Raw genomic sequence first — 20,000 nt, 5'->3', positions numbered from 1 at the left:
AATTCCCCACTTCTGGCATAAAGGACTGGTCTTTTTCAGGAGTTTATCCTGAAAGGTAGTGACGTGTGTAGTATTGCACCATGCATTAATCAGCTCACAGACCAGAGTTTTCATAAAATAGACATAACTGATTAGAGTGTAATGTGAAGTGCTAAGTATCTACCCCATATGAACCATGTGAGCATTAGCCCTACTGATGGAAATGGGCCCACACAAGGACAGAGAAAAACTCTGACCAGGGTGGGAATTGAACCCACAACCTGCTCCTGCTCCCGTCTGACCTTGTAGCTCAGTCGGTAGAGCAGCGGTGATCTAACCGGAAGGTCGTGGGTTCAATTCCCACCCTGGTCAGAGTTTTTCTCTGTCCTTTTGTGGGCCCATTTCCATCAGTAGGGCTAACGCTCACATGGTTCATATGGGGTAGATACTTAGCACTTCACATTATACTCTAATCAGTTAAGTCTGTTCAAATATAAGTGCTACATGGCCAACATTTGCAAAAACATAATCTTTCCTTGCACTTGTTTTCATAAAATAGACTGACAATGCAGTTTCTTTTGACTGTTAAGACGACTTCCAATGTCCTAGTTCAGGCAAAACCGAAAAAACACAACCCAACAATAATTAAGTGTGGAACGCTGTGCATCATCTGTCTTGGCCACTTACCTCATTGGATAACTATAGAGTGTTTTCAATAATGTCATCAAATTGTAAAATCAAAGCTGCGAGGTTTATGTATACATAAATATTTTAACCAGTTTTAGGTCCCGTAGCATTTTTCATTTTGAGAATACAATATTTTGAAATTTTCAATATTTTCCTTGCGTGACGCCAAGACAGCTGCTGAGTTGTTGCCGTAAAAGGTCTTGTGAACCCTGTTAGATTTATGCTGCCAGATTAACATCTTAAGTTTGTAAATTTTTGTAAATGTTGTTTGGTTGTTACAGCTGTATTACTTTTTACTGTAACTTACCAACAGCTGCTGAAATAAAGCTGTCTGGTTAATGCCTTTGTTATAAGTCATTGATAATACAAGCACAGTATCCGGTTAGTCCTTGGGACCGGAGTTGTTGCCGTAAAAGGTCTTGTGGTCCCTGTTAGATTTATGCTGCCAGATTAACATCTTAAGTTTGTAAATTTTTGTAAATGTTGTTTGGTTGTTACAGCTGTATTACTTTTTACTGTAACTCCATAACAGGAGCTAATCAAAACCCAGGTCAAACCTAACACAAACCACTTTGTCAAAGGGAGTTTTCTGGCAGAGTCTAGTGTATTTGCATTCAATATCAGTAATTTATTTATTTTTTCAGCAGAACTACAATTGGAAGTTGCGATCATTAAGAGAAAATCCAGATTGCTATGAAGAGGTACCATCATGAGTAATTTTCATATTGACCTCAATTTTCCATTACATCCTGTTTATCAAAGTTTTTAGCCGTGCCATTATCCCCAGCTTTGTGAAACATTAAATTGTCCTCTCCTAATATTTTAGTTGTTCGTGCAAAACAACACAGTTGTCTGGAGTTATGGCAAATCTCAGCATGCCAATACAGTCCAGAAGTGTTATACTACCAAAACACCTGTGGTAGATTGCTTGTGGTGTTCATTTTATCTTCCAAATGGAAATTCCATTGGAGAGCAGCATGGTACAACCGGTCAGTGCACGTAAAGTATTCAACATGATCAGCACCGCAATTCATTGTATTTTTTATTTTACTTCACATTTTGCTGTCAAAATGCATTGCTTTGCAGATCATTTGTATCAGGATAGGGGCAGGGGTGGCAGATTATACCCTGAGATACTGTAGGTCACTGTCTTGTAACTCTTGTAACAGTGTAATCAAAATAATAATAATAATAGTAATAATAATAATGATAATAATAATAATAATAATAATAATAATAATAATAATAATAGTAATAGCTAAATCTACATCTTTTATTTAAACAAAACGCGGAGGTACAGTTTTACACTAACAGATCAATAAGGTGTTGTCCATGAAATAATAATAATAATACTATTCATAATAATAATAATAATAATAATACTATTCATAATAATAACAATAATAATAATAATACTAGTAATAATAATAATAATAATAATGATAATAAAACAACTTTATTTATTTCACTTACTTACATTAGAGAAATAGAAATGATTGATAATAAAAAATTCAAAATTCTATAAAATTACAAATTCCATGACGCAGAGATATTAAAATCATACAATGGAATTATACCAATGACGGCTAAACCAGTGTCCATAAAAAGCCCCGAGTATAAAAGCATATAGACCGTGTGTATCTCAAATATCCGCACTAGCTACATTTATTTTACAGTAATAGTAATAGTAATAGTAATAATAATAATAATTTAATAATAGTAATAATAATAATAATAATGATAATCGTGAGATAACACAAGTGTGTTATAGGCGTAAGATAACAATGTGGGCTATATGAAAAGCAGAGGTGATACCGGTTGTTGTAGGAGCTTTGGGAGCAATCCCTTAAGTTCTAAATAGGTCACTTCAGAATATTGGTGTAAGGGTAAGATCAGGGCATGTGCAGAAGACTGCTGCACTAATAGGAACTGCAAGGATGCTACAAAGAGTTCTTGAGATTTGAGAGATGGCTAGAATCTTGTGACCCTTGGTTACTAGCTGTAACCCACTCTAAGGAAATTTGTCCTGTTGACCAGCAAAACTGAGTTTAATTGTACAATAATAAATGATACCTAAATGTAGGATTGATTCAAAAAAGTGTCTTGCTAGGAATGGCCAGAATACTAAGGAGAGTATTAGAAATGTAAAAGAAGAAGTTACCTGTTATCCCTTGGCCATTTGTTGTGGCTCGCCTAACATGGTTATGACGGCAATCCTATAAGCCAGAGTAAATGGTACATTATCAATAATAAAATTAACAACAACAACAACAATAATATAATAATAATAATAATAATAATAATAATAATGATAATGATAATAATGTGTCTTCCTGTATACCAGAGAAAATAGGTGAATGATTTGTTTTGTCATGATTCTTTTTAGGTGAAGAATTGCACAGTCTTTGTGTGGTTCAAAATGACTGCATTGACGTGCTGACTAAAGATGGTGCCTTGTTCACAATAACTCTGCCATTTCCAGTTTAGTACAGTGTTTTAGTATGACCATGTCACTTATGAATGTTTCTAAGATTCTTATAAGACTTGTGTAATGCCAACCACCTAATATTTACAACTATACAGTTAGCAAGGCTAGAAATTACGACCAATACAGTAATGTATTTGCGACTAAATTTTTTCCCTTTGTGACTAAAATGTCTGGAGAAGTTGCAAATGTGCGACTGTTTTCACCTTGGCTCTTTCCAAACAAAAGGGTTAGCAGTTACCACTTTGCTGCTACTTTTGCTGAAATAAATAAAGAAATTGTAAAATTATTTTGTCTCTCCCAGTGAATTTTCTTTCAATCTGAAGATACCATAATTGTAGCGTAATTTAGCTGTGATAAAGGCCTGGCCAAACACTTGCAACATTTCAAGGCAACATCTTGCAACATTGTTGCACGATGTTTCGACATGTGTTGAATGGGCTGGCCAAACACACGCAATATTTTCAACATTTTGAACGAAAGATGCAGATGCTCATGTGCTCCAGGCCCCTTCCGCAAGAAGTGGACCTAGCACAGTGGTCATGCCCTAGTGCAATCATGTTGCATGAACCTGGCCAAATAATTACAACATCATGCAACGTCCAAAATGTTGCACGAAACATTTGACCGTTTTCAAATTTCATTCAACATCATCTAACATTTTCACAACAGGGTGGTCAAATGTATGTAACAGGTGTCCAACAATGTTGCAAGATGTTGCATTGAAATGTTGCAAGCGTTTGGCCTGGCTTTTACATGCACAACTCCATTTCTTCGATCATTCACCAATTTCAGTTTCTTAACACACAAGTATTGCAAGCTCATATTTTGTTTTGCTGAACCACTGACAGCACAATGCGCGAAATTGTGACTAAATTTTCGTATCTTGTTGCAAAATTGCTACTGGATTTTTTGTTAATTTTAAGCCCTGGTTAGTCTTGTAGGTTTAGGGTTATCTTCACTGTTTAAAGCTATGTATACATGTACTTGATGATTTAGGGAAGTTGAGAATTTAATTGGAATACATTATAGTTGTTAAGGCAAGGGCTTTTGCATGAGAGCAGGGTTGGTGCAGTGCTGATAGCACTCGCCTCCCAGTCATTTGGCCCAGGTTCGATTCCCAGACTTGGCGTCACATGTGGGTTGAGTTTGTTGGTTCTCTGCTCTGCTCAGAGAGATCTTTCTGTGGTTAATAAAAATAATGGTTTTCCCCTCTCCTCAAAAACCTACGATTTGATTTGATTTGATTTCTGTACAGCGGTGTCCGCAATTCGTCCCCGGGTGCTAAATACAGTTGACACTGTGTTAAACAAAGATCATCATCATCATCATCATTATTATTATTATTATTATTAGTTTGAATACCATCTCCTCACAGGTTGCTTTGTTCACAGAAAGTAAATAATAAATATATCGTATTAGTTGTTTTGGTGTGTAGTATCGCTGAGTATTTTTGTGAGTTGTGCTGTATTTAGGCAAGTCAAAATACAAACAAGGAGTACAAATACTCAGCGATACTACATACCAACTTTTTTGCACTAAATTTTCCAGTTCTCTACTGTACAATAACCAAGTTTACAAATAACTAACTGTACAATATCATGGAATACTTGTACTCGTTTCATGCGTTCTTTGTACAATAACTAATACAGTTGGATAATAATTGGTATACCACCCTTCCAATCTGGCTCAAAGTTTGAAATAAGTGAGGGTGGTGATTTCTTACTTACTTACTTATTTTCATAATTCTGCGGAATCTTACCTTCAAGTGCCAAGTAACAAATTACGTTTCGGCTCCCATCAATCAAATATTTGAACATAGCCAGGAAGATTGACTCTGCCTCCGGAAAGTAAATTAGAGTTTTTGTTCAGTTCAGAGCTTAAATACCGTTATGATATGTTTTTAGAAATTCGTCAGTAAAAAGATTCATGAAGATTCCATTGCTTTGCATCGGCGTCGAGTTTGAATATACGAATGTACCATGGAAACCAAAGATGCTGATTGGTGGATGGGTTAGTGATGTATTGATTTTGTCATCTGTGGTTGGCGTTGGATGTTTGATTGATGGAAGGTAAAACTCAGTTTGGCCGTTGGCGCTTGAAGATGAATTCCGCAGAATTCTTAAAAACGCAGTAAAGCATAATTTTGTATGGTGTAATGTGCATGTGAGAATTAATTCCTAATGAAATTTTCGAAGTAACCCATGGACTTCTCAGGTGCCCTTTGATGCCCCAGTTGACGAGTAAAATTGTCTGGTGTTAGACAGAGGAAAATCTGTCAAGTTTCACTCCCAGCAGTCAATGGATTTAAAAATTAATGTGTATTAAAAATAAATTATGATGGTTACTGTGTGTTTATTTTTAGGTATCACAGGTGATTTCCTTGCCAGAAGGCTTGTTACTTGAGAGAACAACAACACAAGGGGAAATTACAGGGCACAAAAAGTAGGAATTTTCTGGGAAAAAAAAAGCCTTTTGTAAATCCTTAATTTTTTGAGCCTTGCTGTCAAATGATGTAACTACTTTTCCTTCTTCAGTGTGCATTTAAAATAATGCATAGAGTTAAACTGTTCAATACTGTGCATGTCAGAAGCTTGGAGAGCATATGACTTAAGTTTTGTTTCGAGTTTGTTTAGCTTCAAAGCATTTAGAGAGTCCCTGTTTCTTTATTGTCACATGATTCCCAATGGGAATATGAAACAAACAGTAATTTATGATATAAGGTTCATTAATGGGGAGCAGTGAGAACCGTTGTGGTGAAGGATAGTAGGGAGTGGCTTGTTAGGGGATCCATGCAGAGCAGGGAGGTATTTGTGGAAACTGGCATGCCACCCCTTATATGGCCACTAAGAGGTGTTAGGGAGCTTAAGCAAGGACAACAATGAGGGCTATGAGAACGCCACATAACATTAGGTTTGATTTAAGTAGCAAAAACAATAGTTCTGCACGCTCTGCACATGCGTTTTACATTTTGATACATTTCTTTGCCTTCCTTGTTTTGACAAAAATAATTACATGTATAAGTTGAGAATGACACGAAACTATCAAATTTGATGTCATGTGGAGGACAAAAACACCTGATGATTAATTTTCAATTTTCCTTCTAAACATCCACACTGTAATCTCACCAATTTTATTCTTGGAACATGTACTCACACTTTCCAAGCTGAGCAAAATTATTACAGTAACGGCAAATAATCTTTTTAGACAACATTCTCCTAGCTATCCTTGTCATGCTTAATTAAAATCCCTATTTGTATGACAGTGATCTGTCATTTGCTCATGAAAACAATGATGCTAAATCTTGCTATTGCTATAATTTTGAATGAATGGTTAGTCTTTTTTTTTTTCTTTTTTTTTTTTTCAGGGATGTTCCCACAATGTTTAGTGTCCTTCACCCTTTGGATGAACCAAGGCCAATCACTTCTAAAATTAAAGGTACAGCTATAGAAAATTATCAATATAAGAAGGAAGCTTTATGCTCTTATGTATTAGGGTATTAAACAGGCAGCTTGTTTTGAGTGGTTTTGCACAGAGGTGTATTAAGGTGAAAATAATATGTTGGAAAATAAGGAGGAGTCATGGTGTTCTGGGAGGCATTGATACCCTACAACATTGTGCCAGTAACTCTTAGGGAACATGTGTGGGTTCATTGTTGTGTTGTCTAAAAAATTGATATAAACCTGCTTGTAGAGGCCAATCTTACATTTTGCATCTATTGGAAAAGAAGACCAGATCTAGTATATGCAGTATGCATAATATTTCTGATGATCCAGAAAAACACAGAGTTTTCACTTAGTCTAAGAGCCAATTGGCAATTGACATTAAAACTGGGTGGCTATTTCACTTGAATTTGCCTCCCTAGCTTTGAAAAATATTCCCAGATAAATTTTTAGGTCCCTATGATGCTTATTTTTTCCCGTTCGAACTTTTCATTTAAATATTAGTTGTGTCTGGAGTGTGTACTACAGTATACTTCAAAAATGTTTCCCTCAATTGGTGTATCCATGCGTTTTAGTGGGCCTTTGATTTATGCTACCTTACTGTTTTACTGGGTGTCAGCCACAAACCTGATTTTCCTAGTTAACTAGTAATCTAATGTCAAAGTGAATTGTCATTTTAAGTCAAGTGTTTGTGTGCCGAATTGTAGCTTGTGACATTGTTACTAAAACAAGTCCATGGAAGTTCTTTACAATTCCAAACAATTACAATTAATTGTATTTTTTTTGGAAAAGTTGAAAATGTTGTGAGACTGTTATTTCAAATCTCAATGAAATCTATACTGTGTGGATGCTTGTATCATCAAAGGTTTATCAATTGCTGCTTGTATGATCTTCTTTACAGGAAAAGTAAGCTTCCTTTGTGACCCAACTGTCACTGTGATGTTCACATGCAGTGATCCTCCCTTGGTAATGACTTACGACTCCATCGTTGGCTTGCATTCAGTATGGGAAATCACTAAAGCCAAACCTGAGGTATGTACGTAGTTAAATTAGGTGGTTTCATTTAAATAACTGGTGCTTGGAATTAGCGGTTGTCCGGTTGTCCCAGACACCCAAAACGTTTGAGGTCTGTATTGTAAAATTACAGACTGAGTTTTTTCCTTGTTGATTTATGACCCAAACATGAAGCTCAGGGGCCATAAATCAGTGGGAAAAACGAGGATCCATAATTTTACAGTACGGACTGAAAAAATGAGGTTGGTAATATGTTTATTTTATCTCTGTAGTAAACAGCTGCGTGGAAAAGGAAAGTTCAACTGCTGCAAAGATTGCCGTGTCAAAATCTGAAAAAAGGAATTACATTGTATTCTTGGCTGTTTGAAATAGTTGCTTGCAAGATTCAAACAGTTTTCCAAGTTTACATATGTAACAGAAGCAACAATAAACTTGCTAGAGAATGTTTTATCGAAATTTCAAATTTAGCGGGCTGTTAGAGGACGGCCCACTTACTTAGCCAATCGCAGCACACATACTGCAGTTTATCTGAGAGCTATAATTTTATATAATTTATGTTAAGGGTTTAAGCCCCCTTTTGGATCAAATCAGATTCCCTCTGACAAAATGACCAGTGTCAGCTTCCTACTCTTCCTACAGTTCAGTTAATGTTTCCGTTGTTGGTCTTATTTTTACCCACAGGAGTGCCCAGAGTCTCCACTATACCTAGACCATCCCCCTGAGTTACATTTTAGCAACATTCTTCATTATCCAACACCAGTCCTAAGTGCTGGTGCCCATTCTCGACTTTCTGTGGCCTCACCCAGTCAGTCGTACACTCCTTCAAGATCAAAAACTCCCATCACAAGCATCAGAACACATTCACAGAGTCCTACTCCAATGCGCTTCATGTCGCCTTCGCTGGGTCATCTCTTATCAAACAAAACAATGTCTCCTGTCTTTGGTGAGTTAATAATTCTACTAATAATAAATTATACATGTATTTTTATAGGATGAATATATGACATAAAAATAGAGGTTTGTGTTACCTTGTTGTAGCGCAAGGTGGATAACACCTCAGATCACTCATTAACCCATTCTTAGTATGATTTTACTCTGTCTAATGCCAGACAATTTTACTCGTCAATGGGGAACCCCCAGGAGAGTCAATGGGTTAAAAAACTTTTCTCTGTAGCATTGGGCTATGAAGAAGCTTTCTAAAAACCTATTGGTCTTTCAACATCTGGAGTAACATAAAAGTGTGTGCATGCCTTAAATTTTAATCAACTTAACACAAGTCGAATTAGTTTCATAAACTTAACAAGATGCCTTGTGGCATTTACATGTACATGGGATGCAATTGTCGATGTAAAACGTTAAGTTTGGTTACAACAGTCATTGATGATTGAAGCTGAGTGAGAGTTATAAGCCGAGTGTTAGAAGTGGATAAAAAACTTTGGTACGTTGTGTACCATCATGATAACAGAATGCAAATTAGGTTTTGACACCTTCATCCCAATCTAACCTGTCTAATATTCACAATGCGTCCTCTCGCTGTCAATTAAAAAACAGTGAAAACCGAAAGTGCTTTGAAAATCAAGTCGCTCTGGTTAAGAAAGATTTGGATTTAAAACATATTCTTGTCTGGAAAGCTCATTATCAATCCTTTAAAATTTTGTCTTTTTTTAAAGCCAGCTTAACAGCCATTTCGAAGGGAATGCCGTGGGTAAATTTTGCCCTGCTGGTGATAGCATAAGCAATAAGTTTCACCCATTGACTCCCGGAGGTTCCCCATTGACAAGTAAAATTGTCTGGTATTACACAGTCTGGCCGGTTCAGGCCGGTTTAGGAGTCAATAGATAAGCCATAGATTTGTGGCCAATATTACCTAACAGCACTGTTTTAGAGCATCATGCACAATTAAGTTAACAGCAAGAGGAATTCTCTGGGATCACACAATCATGAGTCTAGAGTAGAAACCCCAGCCAACAGGGATTAACTTTAAAATACTGTCAGACAATCACATGCGATTATGATGACAATGAAACTCAGGGCATTTTCTAACGTGGTCTGCCACAGGCAACCCATGTAATAACGACTTGTTATCTTTAATGTAATAATTATGTTCTGGAAAGTGGGTTCTTGCGTAATGTGATTTTGCTCTGTGATTGGATGGTAGGCCTCTTCTGGTCAGCTTATGATTGTATTCCTTTTTGGGGCGAATAATAAGCTTCGGAGCACTTAATTTCTTCATCCAGGAGAATCTCCATTGGGGATCAACTTGTCAAGGTCTCCTCTTCTATCACGCTGTTCATCGACAAGCACAGATGAATTACTTAGAGATTCGTTCCAGCCATTGTTGCCAGAAATTTGTTTGAACCAAGTTTGGCAAGAACCACAACTTCCGGTCAGGTATGTTTGTGTGCAGCATTGGTTAGTTATGCTGTATGTTACCATTTAACTGTCGTAACAGAAAAGATTCATCCATGCTGCCTGCCTGTTCTCAAGGTTGATATTTCAACACTTGTTCAAGGTCATCCCTTTGATAATCACACTTACCCCGCTTGGCAGAGGTTGCCTTGCAGGGCTCAAAATTGCGACCAATACAGTCGCATTTGCGACTCAATGTTTCCCCTTTGCAACTAACAAGTCGCAAATTTGCGAATTGTTTTCACCTTCGCTCTTTCGAAAAAAAAGGATTAGCAGTTGCCACTTTGCTGCTACTATTGCTAAAATAAATACTAAAGAAATGACAAAATTATTTGTTTCTTGCTGTGGATTTTCTTTCAACCAGAAAATAGCATAATTGTGGCGTAATTTAGCTGTGGTCGGTCTTGCGTGCGAAACTCTGTTCCTTTGATCATTCGCCATTTTCAGCGGTTTCTTTACACACACGTATTGCAGGCTCATATTTTGTTTTGCTAAATCGCTGACAACACAATGCAGCACTGTTCTTTCGGGGTTGACATCCCGAAAGACGGCTGCGAAGGAGACTATAAGTGCAAAGCGAAAATTTTGCGACTAAAATTTGGGTCGGTACTTGGTGTAACCATTGTATATAATGTCCCAAGCACTATACAATTATAAAAATGCATTACCTATAACAGAAGGAGTGCAGGTAGTAGCTGTTACAGTAGTACATGTACAGTACAGGTCAGAGAAAAGCGTCCGCGTTTACATTGAAAATTTGGCCAGACAATGTTGGGTGTTGACATATGGGTTATTGACCAAGCTTGTTCGGTCAGGATGGCTGGATATTGGCCAAGTTCTTTTTTTGCGTGTTTATGGTCCAAACAAGCTTGGTCAATAAAGGATTTATTATATGACTTAAAAGACCAAAAAAATGATCTTTGATCTTGCGGGACCAAGCGAGAAATCCCGAGCAGGGCCGCAGTATCACTCCATCTTGCCCGCTCGGGTAGCCAATCACAGCGTGCGATTTGCTGCATCTTGCCTGCTCAAGGAGATAGTCATATAATAAGTGAAATTAACGCAGTGCATCACTGCATACAACGTTTATTAAAGGCACTTCCATCCATTGTTTATGAAAACTAGACAAAAGAAATTGAAGGTATGAATAACAAAAGAGCAAACGCGTTTCATAAACGCAATTTCAAACGTGTTAACGCGTTTTTATAAACGCAAATAACGTGCGTGTGTTTTGCACGATTGTACGTTGCGTGTGCGTTGGTCACTCATCTCGGAAGTGTACTGTACTTGCAATAATCCTTAAATACCGGTAGCAACTGTTGAAACTTTTTAGAGCCAGTGGTTGCTGTACTAGCTACAATTGATGTTATGCCTGTAGTTGCTGTAGAGGCTGTAGTTGCTGACGTAGCGGTGGTTTCTGTAGTTGCTGAGGTACAATTTAGTGCTGTAGTAGCAGTGGTTGATGTAGCTATTGTAGCTCTAGTTGCTGTAGTACACTGTCAGGTAGTTCCTGTAGTGGCTGTAGTACTGGTAGTTAATGTAGAACCGGTAGTAGGTGTAGTTGCTGTTGGTCTCTGTAGTACTGGTGGTTCCTGTAGTACTGGTAGTTCTTGTGGTACCTGTAGTTGCTGTAGTAACTGTTGCGCCAGTACTGGTAGATGTTGTAGTGTTGTAAAATCAACTATCGATAACGCTAATATTATCAGAGTAAAGAAAGCTTCAGGTTTTAACTTTTAAGTCAAGCGTAGCATGTTCAAGTCGATTGTGAAGAGAACTGTTTTGTAAATGATCGCAACAGATTATTCATTGATCCTTTGAGGAAAGGAGCGACGGGAACTGTGTGCATATTTCGTCAACAGAACTACTTGCACTTGATATCCGACTCGCTTTTTCGATGCATGTGCAACAAACAAGTGCGCTTTGCTTGTTTAATTTATTTCTCGAGAGACCAGTCAAGCATCAAGCCCATTATTTTCTCGACTCGAAACTCGATTCTCGAAATTTTCGAGGATCGAGAATCGAGTCTCGAGTCGAGTTTCGCGACTCGTGAGTGACTGTCAACTTACCTTTGAGCGGTATTGTAGTACTGGTAGTTCCTGAAGTACCGGTAGTAGCTGTAGTACCGGTAGTTCCTGTAGTGGTTGAAGAACTGGTAGTAGCTGAGTAGCTGTAGTTGATGTAGTACCAGCAGTTTCTGTAGAAGCTGTTGTTGATGTGGTTGCTGTAGTACCAGTAGTTCCTGTAAAACTGGTTGTTGCTGTAGTACTGGTAGTAGCTGACTGTAGTAGAAGAATTGGTGTAGTTGCTGTAGTAGCAGTAGTTGCCGTAGTTGCTGACGGTAGTTGCAGTAGTAGCGAGGGTAACTGTAGTATCTGTAGCACCTGAAGTAGCTGAATAGCTGTAGTAGCCCTAGAAGCTGTAGCACCTCTAGTAGCAGGTGTAGTTTCTGTTCCCAAAACTGGAGCTGCCTCCAAAATTGTTCCCAAAACTGCAACTGTTTTTCCGAGGAAAAATAAGTTTTTATTTACAAATCTGGAACTACAAAAATGAGTACAAAACGCCTTCAAAAAAGCTTTTCATCCAAAAAAATCCACAAATCCTTTGTATGCGTGAGCTGATACCAATGCAGCGGCTACTACAGATGCTATAGCTACTTCATGTACTACAGGTACTACAGCTACTGCAAACAGGACAGATGCTATAGCTACTGCAGCTACTACATCAACTTCAGCTTCTACAGCAGCGACCAGTACTATAGCTACTACATCAACTACAGAACTACAGCAACTACCGGTACTATAGCTACTACATGAAGTACAGAAATTACCCGGGTACTACAGCTACTGTATCAGCTACAGCAACTACACCTTCTACTACATCTACCGTTATTAGTACTGAAATAACAGCTACTACAGTAACTACTGGTAATGCAGGAACTACTGGTATTACAGTAACTTCCCGTACTACAGAAACTGCCCGTACAGCTACTACAGCAACTACCAGTACCTCAGCAACTACAGCTATTACAGCTGCTACAGCCACTTAAGATAATACAGGTACTGCGGCTAATACAGCTACTGCACCTGCTACACCTATTACATGTTCTGTTGCTACAACTACTACAGCTACAGCAAGTGCAGTGGATGCAAGACAGAATGTAGGGAATTTTGCTACGGATGTATGCTGTATAGTGCTTAGGGCATTATACGTAGGCTGACATTAAGTACATCTAGTAACCAAAATGTGCGAAATTGCGACTAAATTTTCGTATCTCTGACGCAAAATTGCGACTAGATTTTTTTTGTTAATTTCGAGCCCTGTAAGGATTTTCCCTTGCAAGCGTGAAAGAAATGGAAATCTCTGCATGGATCTCCTCGATGTCATCCAGAACTTTTTAACTGGTTTAAAACCTGCTATAACCAGTCTGAATGTTAACGCTTGCTCAATCATGGTGGAAGAGTTGTAGTGACATTGCATTGACTTCCTGACATGCACGCGTGACAGAACATCAAGGAGCCCAATGGTGAAGGAGTGGTAGTGACATCGCATTGACTTCCTGACATGCACGTGTGACAGAACATCAAGGAACCCAGAGGTGAAAGAGTGGTAGTGACATTGCATTGACTTCCTGACAGCCACGAATGACAGAACATCAAGGAGCCCAATGGTGGAAGAGTTGCAGTGACATTGCATTGACTTCCCGACATGCACGCGTGACAGAACATCAAGGAGCCCAATGGTGGAAGAGTGGTAGTGACATTGCATTGACTTCACAACACGCTTGCATGATAGAACATCATGGAGATGTCTTGCAGATGTTTCATTTCCTTCTCGCTGGAGAGGGAAATCAAGGACGTCTCTGCCAAGCAGGGTAAATCACACCAGGAAAAGCCTGAAAAGATTTAAGACTTTGGAGAAAGAGGTTCTTCGCAGTCGTCCTTTGTTTTAAAGTCGTGGCCCAAAAGTTTTATATTATGTCAGTTTTTTTTATAATTTGAAGTCACTTTAGGAATAACATGGTTGTGTTTTTTCAATGTTTTGTCAGATATGGTGCAAAAGGGAAAGCATCCAAAGCATTTCTTACCCAAGGCTACTCTGGTGATACCTTCCTTTGTTATCTTCTTCCTCAACTAAATAAGCTGAGGTAAGGAAAATCAATGCTTATCATTTTCAAGGCTGTGCCATCTTGCAAAGGGCCCTTTGAATTTCCTCCTAAAATTGCACTTTCTACATGTATACCAGAAGCCTTGACTGGCACACTTTAATTTTACTATTGTCATCTGATCAGGCCCAATTTATACAACTGCAGGAATATACTTGGTAACATATTGTGGATGTTATGCCGTCTAATTTCATTACACGTACATGTAGATGAAGCTTTGTTGTGTAAAGCATTAAGGTCTTAATTTAAATTGTTTATTGTTTCTAAACTACTCCCAAGAACTATTGTAATGGGAGATGTTCTTTTTTTTGCCTTACTACAGTAGTAAACTCCTATCATTGAATATTGAAAGTGAAAATTTTGCATTCCAGGATTCGATGTCTTATTATTTTGCAAAAATGAATGGACTCATCAGAGATGTTATTGCCCAAAAATAACTGATTTATCCATTTTTGATGGCTATTATTTTGCCGATTGTCAAATGAAAACTAAAATACTGAAAGATGACGAGATGGCTAAGTTTACCAAGTTCTCTGAACTTTTGGAACCAATTTTTCGGTGACACAGTTCCTTCAGCCAATTTGTAAGACCAAAAAAAAATGACTTCAGCACAGACTTTCCAATAGCAAAGTACTGACCTAAGGATTAGCGTGTCGTGTCCAGAGAAGAACATTTTCATGACAATTTTGTATACAATTGTATTTCCTTGTGTTCATAGCATCCTATCACAGATCTTCTTAATTATTTTTTTCCCTTTTGTTGCAGGGGCATACAAATTATTTCGGAGGGTAAATGTCTGCAATTTTGCAATGCGCTGGAAATCTCGGCAAAAGATGCTGTTCCGCTGGAAGTAATAAATGCACTCTGTGTTTTTGGATACCATAGATCGTATTCATTAAAATGGCGGCCAATAAATTATTCTTTTGTCTTCGTGCTAACGATACCAACTAGCCTCGCTCCAAAGCAGCTATTCTTTTGTATTCTGTCCATGCAAACGAGGCTAGTTGGTCTTATTAGCACAAGGACAAAGGAATAATTTATTGGCCGCCATTTAGAGCGGTTTTGGAATGAGTGTCGTAAAACCAAAACCATAGTAATTACTTTAACCAATCAAAAAGGACGGAAACAATCCAGTAAGCCAATCAAAACTCGAAGTAATTACACGTAGCCGACACAAAAGGCGGGAAAATATGCACGCGCGAGCCACAATTGGTTTTGGTTTCACTTCTGATTGGTTGAAAAAGTAGCGCGAAAACTTTGAACCAATCACTAAATGAAGTAGATGCAAAACCAAAGTAATTAGCTAATTACTTTCGACACTCAATTGAAAACCGCTCTATGAATACGGCCTATTAATTTTAATCCCATGACCTTGAAGCGTGTAACTTGCAACTCTTCCTTGGAACAAAGCTGGGGATTTTAGGACACCAATTTTATACCCAAACATGGACAAAAGTAACATCGAAGAGGCAAGCGCGGGAAAATGCGCGAGCTACGTTACATCCAAATAAGGAAATTTTAAACTCAAACGACCGCAGCTCTGAAACAGAGTTACACGTACCAAGATCATGAGCTTCTGTTTTAATTTGTTGCGCATGTGAGCGGAACTTGAGGATGTTTGGTATACAACAATTTCTCCTTCTACTTTGAGACGTAGAAAAGTAAAATTTAGGAGAAAGTTCTTGAATCTATCGTGAAGAATATGTAGTCATTGTTTTTGCTCATTAAAGCATAGTTAAGAGAGGGGACTGGTTTGGAAGCTCGGCAAACATCAAAGGAGCAAAAAAGATGCCAAGATTTAGGTTGGAAAGTCCACGACCGTGCACAGTCTTTTGTTTTGCGCTCATAACTATGTATGAATTACGTAACCAACACGTTTCTATTGGTTAGTTCCTCAGTACGGAGTAAACAACTATTGAGTTTTGTGCACGGTCAAGGCCAAAAAAGAGAACAAAAACCTACAACAAAGAAAGTCGTCGGGTTTCATAACCATTCCCGTCTATTAACTATGATTAAAGCAGTGTTGCATGTCGTTTTCTTTCCTGTGAACGTTCACATTCATCTCTACAGGATCCCTGTTTCCAACAGCCTATCCCATGTAATTAAAGCAAAGTTTCTCAAAAAAAAAAAAAAGACAGCAACATCTTTAACGCCTTTTGGCAATATTAGAATAGCATAAAAAGTTAACAGCATTTGTTTCATTCTTCTGTGTTGTTTTCGTAAATTTACCAATACAAGTCGTACTTTTCAGAAGTTGAATATCATGCTTGTTCTGGAGCCAAGCGGTACGATGGTCATCTATAGTGGTTTTGTCAAGGTAGGTGGGAGGCCTCTATGCACATGCTGATTTGACGTGTGGTTCATACAATTACACGATAGTCGTTTAACTATTGCATTATCTATAGTTAGATTGTGGAATAGTTCATTCAAATCTGTGCATTTAAAAGTAGCTTTTTGAGAGCTTTGTTATGTGTTGTAAAGCGTCAACAGCTAGAGGATAGTGTGTGCTATAAAAGGTGTTATTATACATTGGTGTCACCAGCTCGATTTTGATTGGCTATAAGCACGCAGCTAATTCTTGCTTGCTCTGTTTCTCTTACGTCATACCTACAAACAATAGATTTTATATATGTAGAATTGACGTCATACCTACAGACAATAGTTTTATGCATGCAGAAGTGACGTCACCTAACACACTAACCAGCAGTTTGATCAGTTTTGTCACGGCGGAGCTCAGCTCAGGAATATGCATAATAAAACAATTATTGAATTCGGTTTTCGCATGTTAGCGTTAATTATCAAGGCCTCATTTTGTGTTATCCGCTTCAGCCTTCGGCTTCAGCAGATAACTCAAGCTTTGGCCTTGATAATTATCGCTAACATGCTCAACCTCATCCAATAATTGTTAATTAGTATATACGAAAACAGTGGATAGCGTTGAACTCGCGCGCTGATTGGCTCGTCAAACTCCGGATATCCTGTGCTATTTACCTCCGAGCTACTCAGGAAAAAATGGCGTCCCGGTTTGCATCCGTGACAAGTGAAGAAAACATCCAAATTAATTTTTTGTGGTGTATATTATCTCACTATTTTAGTATATACTAAAACTAACGTTAATTATCATTATTAGTATCGTTATACTAGTGAGAGGTAGCAAAATGGATCACATGCCATGCGCAACAACGCTGCCCTTGATACTGTGGGCACGACGCAGAAATCCAGAAATCAGCGCATCTCAAATGAACACGATTAGAATTGCTGCCTCGTAAGCGCGGCAGCAATTAGACCTTTCCACAGTTTTTTACCACCATCTTGGCTGGGAGCAAACACGGCTAAATTTACAGTAAATGTATGGGATTTTTGCCGACTTTGAACCGCTGTAGCACCGCTAAAAAGAGACAGATTTCCAACTTTTGCCACTACTTTAAATAGTTTTATTGATACCATTCATTCAACAGAAAATACGGCCATCAAGGAAGGTATGACGTCCGTAAATTTGAATAATTAATCTTCTCATGTTGCTTCTAATTTTGCGGCAATTTGCCGTGATGATTTTGAAGGGTTTGTGTGGAATCTTAAAAATTCCTTTATGGTCGTTGTTGCCCGAATCTGTTCTTTATATTTCATAAAAATAATCTCAGTAAAATGGCTTTAAAAGACACTGTCACTGTGGAAATCCGTCTCTTTTTAGCGGCGCTACAGCGCTTCAAAGTCGGCCAAAATCCCATACATTTACTGTAAACTTAGCCGTGTTTGTCCCCCAACTAAGATGGCGCCAAATTCGGTGGAAGGGGCTATTATTATTTTGATAATCATTATCATTCTCCCTATTATTTTTATCTTGTCTTATTGGCGTTTAAACGTTTACTGACTTAAGCGATGTCAATTAACCTTATTTGTAACATAGCCTTGATTTCGTTCAAAGAGAGACGAGATAAAATTTTGTTTCTCTCGCTCGTCCATCTCAATTTTTAGTCCTCCCCCGTAAATGCCCTAGCAAACAGTTGTAACAGTTACATCGATGATCTACGGGTCAAACTGAGTGGGCGAACTCTCCATGGTGCGAAACCGCTGGGTTCCAGCACTTCAACGTCTGTTCCACTACATGTTTTTGAACATGAGTTCGAAACCATTTGCCACCTACTCACCATTTTTGTATGCGAACGTTGCATGAAGTGGTTTAACAGCGTTCAACGAATTTGTTTGCCCAGTCGCTATTCTCCACATAGTTTGTTATGCTGATTTAAAGTGCAATGACAATGAATTTAATCATAATAAACAATACTGTGATCATACTTTGTACAGTTTAGCTTACCACGTACTTTTGGTTTCTTTTTGTGTCATTAATCAGGGCTGTCAGGTGCATTTGCCAGTATTTCCCGTCATAGGTGGTGCTGAAGATTTGTCACAATTTAGCATGCACGAAAAGGTAATCAGCCTCCCCTCAAAGAAAAAGTTTTAGTCCTGCCTTGCAGTAGGAATGATTTTGACAATAACAAGAACAGGAAAAAAACATGCGCTCAGTCGAAAAAAATAGGGAGGTTTAACATCGCCTTTACTCTAAACGGCAAACGGTAGGTTGCTTTTTTGTAAAAAATTCTAACTTGCTATCTGTAGATATCGAGCAAAAAATGAGCCAAAATCCAACATGTTCCTTTTACTTTTGGCAAAACGCAAATTTCAGCCAGACGGATACCGTTTGCCCTAAACGGTATGCTAACTCTCTCTAACGGATCGGCATACTTCGCACGTCCGTCGTACATTAGTTGTTGTTCTTGTATTCTTCGTCGTTGTCGTCCGTGCTTGAGCTCCCCAATGTCCCAATCAAAGGGTCGCTTGGAAACTGGTCTCACACTCGCTCTAAAAGTTCTTAAGAGCTTTTAGTATAAATACACAGGTGATTATACAAAATCGCGCGCTCTCATTGGCTTGCTATCTCGGATTATCAGCCGATAATCACCTCCGCGGACAAAATGGCTGCCAGTGGTGGTTTTGCCACTGTAAGTGAAAATGGTTTCGCGTTGAAATGTTTTTTGTTTTTCTCTTTTTTGAAATAATCACCTGTGCATTTATACTAATTAACAATTATTCGCCTCAGGCTCAGTGATTATCGGTGAATATTCACCGATAATCACTGAGCCTTCGGCGAATAATTGTGAATTAATGTTAATTAACTTAGATAGGTACATGTAACTGCCTTTCGCAGTGCCATAAGCTGTAAAGGGGCTTCGAACTTGATAGTTGCCTTGAAAGTTCTTTAAAAAGTTTAAGGTTTTGAACTGATAGCGATCAAGGAACGTGTTTAATGAATGTCTCACTATTTTAGTTTTTCAAATGGCTCTTTCAGGGTCAGTTTCAGTTTCAGTTTTTATCATGTATTTTGTACAAAATATCACAAAGGTATGCAATGCTCGCAGTTAGCAAAAGCTAGTCGAGGCGAGCAGTGCTTACAAATATATTCCAAATATATTGTTTAAGTCAACACAAGTGACAAGTGTTTTGTAAAGGAAGGCAACTTTGCCAGGTCTTACTAAGAAACGTACTTAAAGCGATTCTGTAGCTAGCGGGTCTTTCATTTCATATTCGTACATAGCTTCCTTGACTTACTTGAATTTTCCTGGAAAATGGTAGCGGAAAAACCTTGTGTAAAGGATCTTCGTTTGACTTGAGCCAATACAGGTTTTGTCGTTTTTCAGTCACTAATGCTTACCTCATTGTTTCCCAAAGATTTTGCAGTTTTCGTCTATTAATCCAGAACAACGTGACTTGAGCATGGACATGGAAGGTAACCCTTTGACCGTAGAGGCTGTGCAGAATCATA

At 38.2% G+C, this 20,000-nt stretch overlaps 1 protein-coding gene across 3 annotated transcripts in view; it reads left to right on the top strand.

Annotated features, from left to right (window-relative positions):
- The window catches only part of LOC138026589 (anaphase-promoting complex subunit 1-like), a 65,468-nt gene that overhangs the window by 852 nt on the left and 44,616 nt on the right, over positions 1-20,000 (top strand). For 2 of the 3 annotated variants that reach the window (XM_068874002.1, XM_068874000.1), the window contains exons 2-14: positions 1,311-1,367; positions 1,493-1,655; positions 3,053-3,147; positions 5,517-5,596; positions 6,519-6,589; positions 7,496-7,626; positions 8,290-8,551; positions 9,846-9,999; positions 14,063-14,161; positions 14,945-15,029; positions 16,431-16,496; positions 18,531-18,608; positions 19,907-19,964. In XM_068874002.1, the coding sequence (XP_068730103.1) occupies positions 1,311-1,367; positions 1,493-1,655; positions 3,053-3,147; positions 5,517-5,596; positions 6,519-6,589; positions 7,496-7,626; positions 8,290-8,551; positions 9,846-9,999; positions 14,063-14,161; positions 14,945-15,029; positions 16,431-16,496; positions 18,531-18,608; positions 19,907-19,964 (1,399 nt within the window). The remainder of the gene's footprint in view (positions 1-1,310; positions 1,368-1,492; positions 1,656-3,052; positions 3,148-5,516; positions 5,597-6,518; positions 6,590-7,495; positions 7,627-8,289; positions 8,552-9,845; positions 10,000-14,062; positions 14,162-14,944; positions 15,030-16,430; positions 16,497-18,530; positions 18,609-19,906; positions 19,965-20,000) is intronic. The other variant, XM_068874001.1, reaches the window with a different exon arrangement.

The sequence above is a fragment of the Montipora capricornis genome, chromosome 12 (genome assembly GCF_036669925.1).
Source record: "Montipora capricornis isolate CH-2021 chromosome 12, ASM3666992v2, whole genome shotgun sequence".
Taxonomy (NCBI): Eukaryota; Metazoa; Cnidaria; class Anthozoa; order Scleractinia; family Acroporidae; genus Montipora; species Montipora capricornis.
Note: the sequence above shows the minus strand (reverse complement) of the source record. Positions and strands in the feature narration are given on the sequence as shown.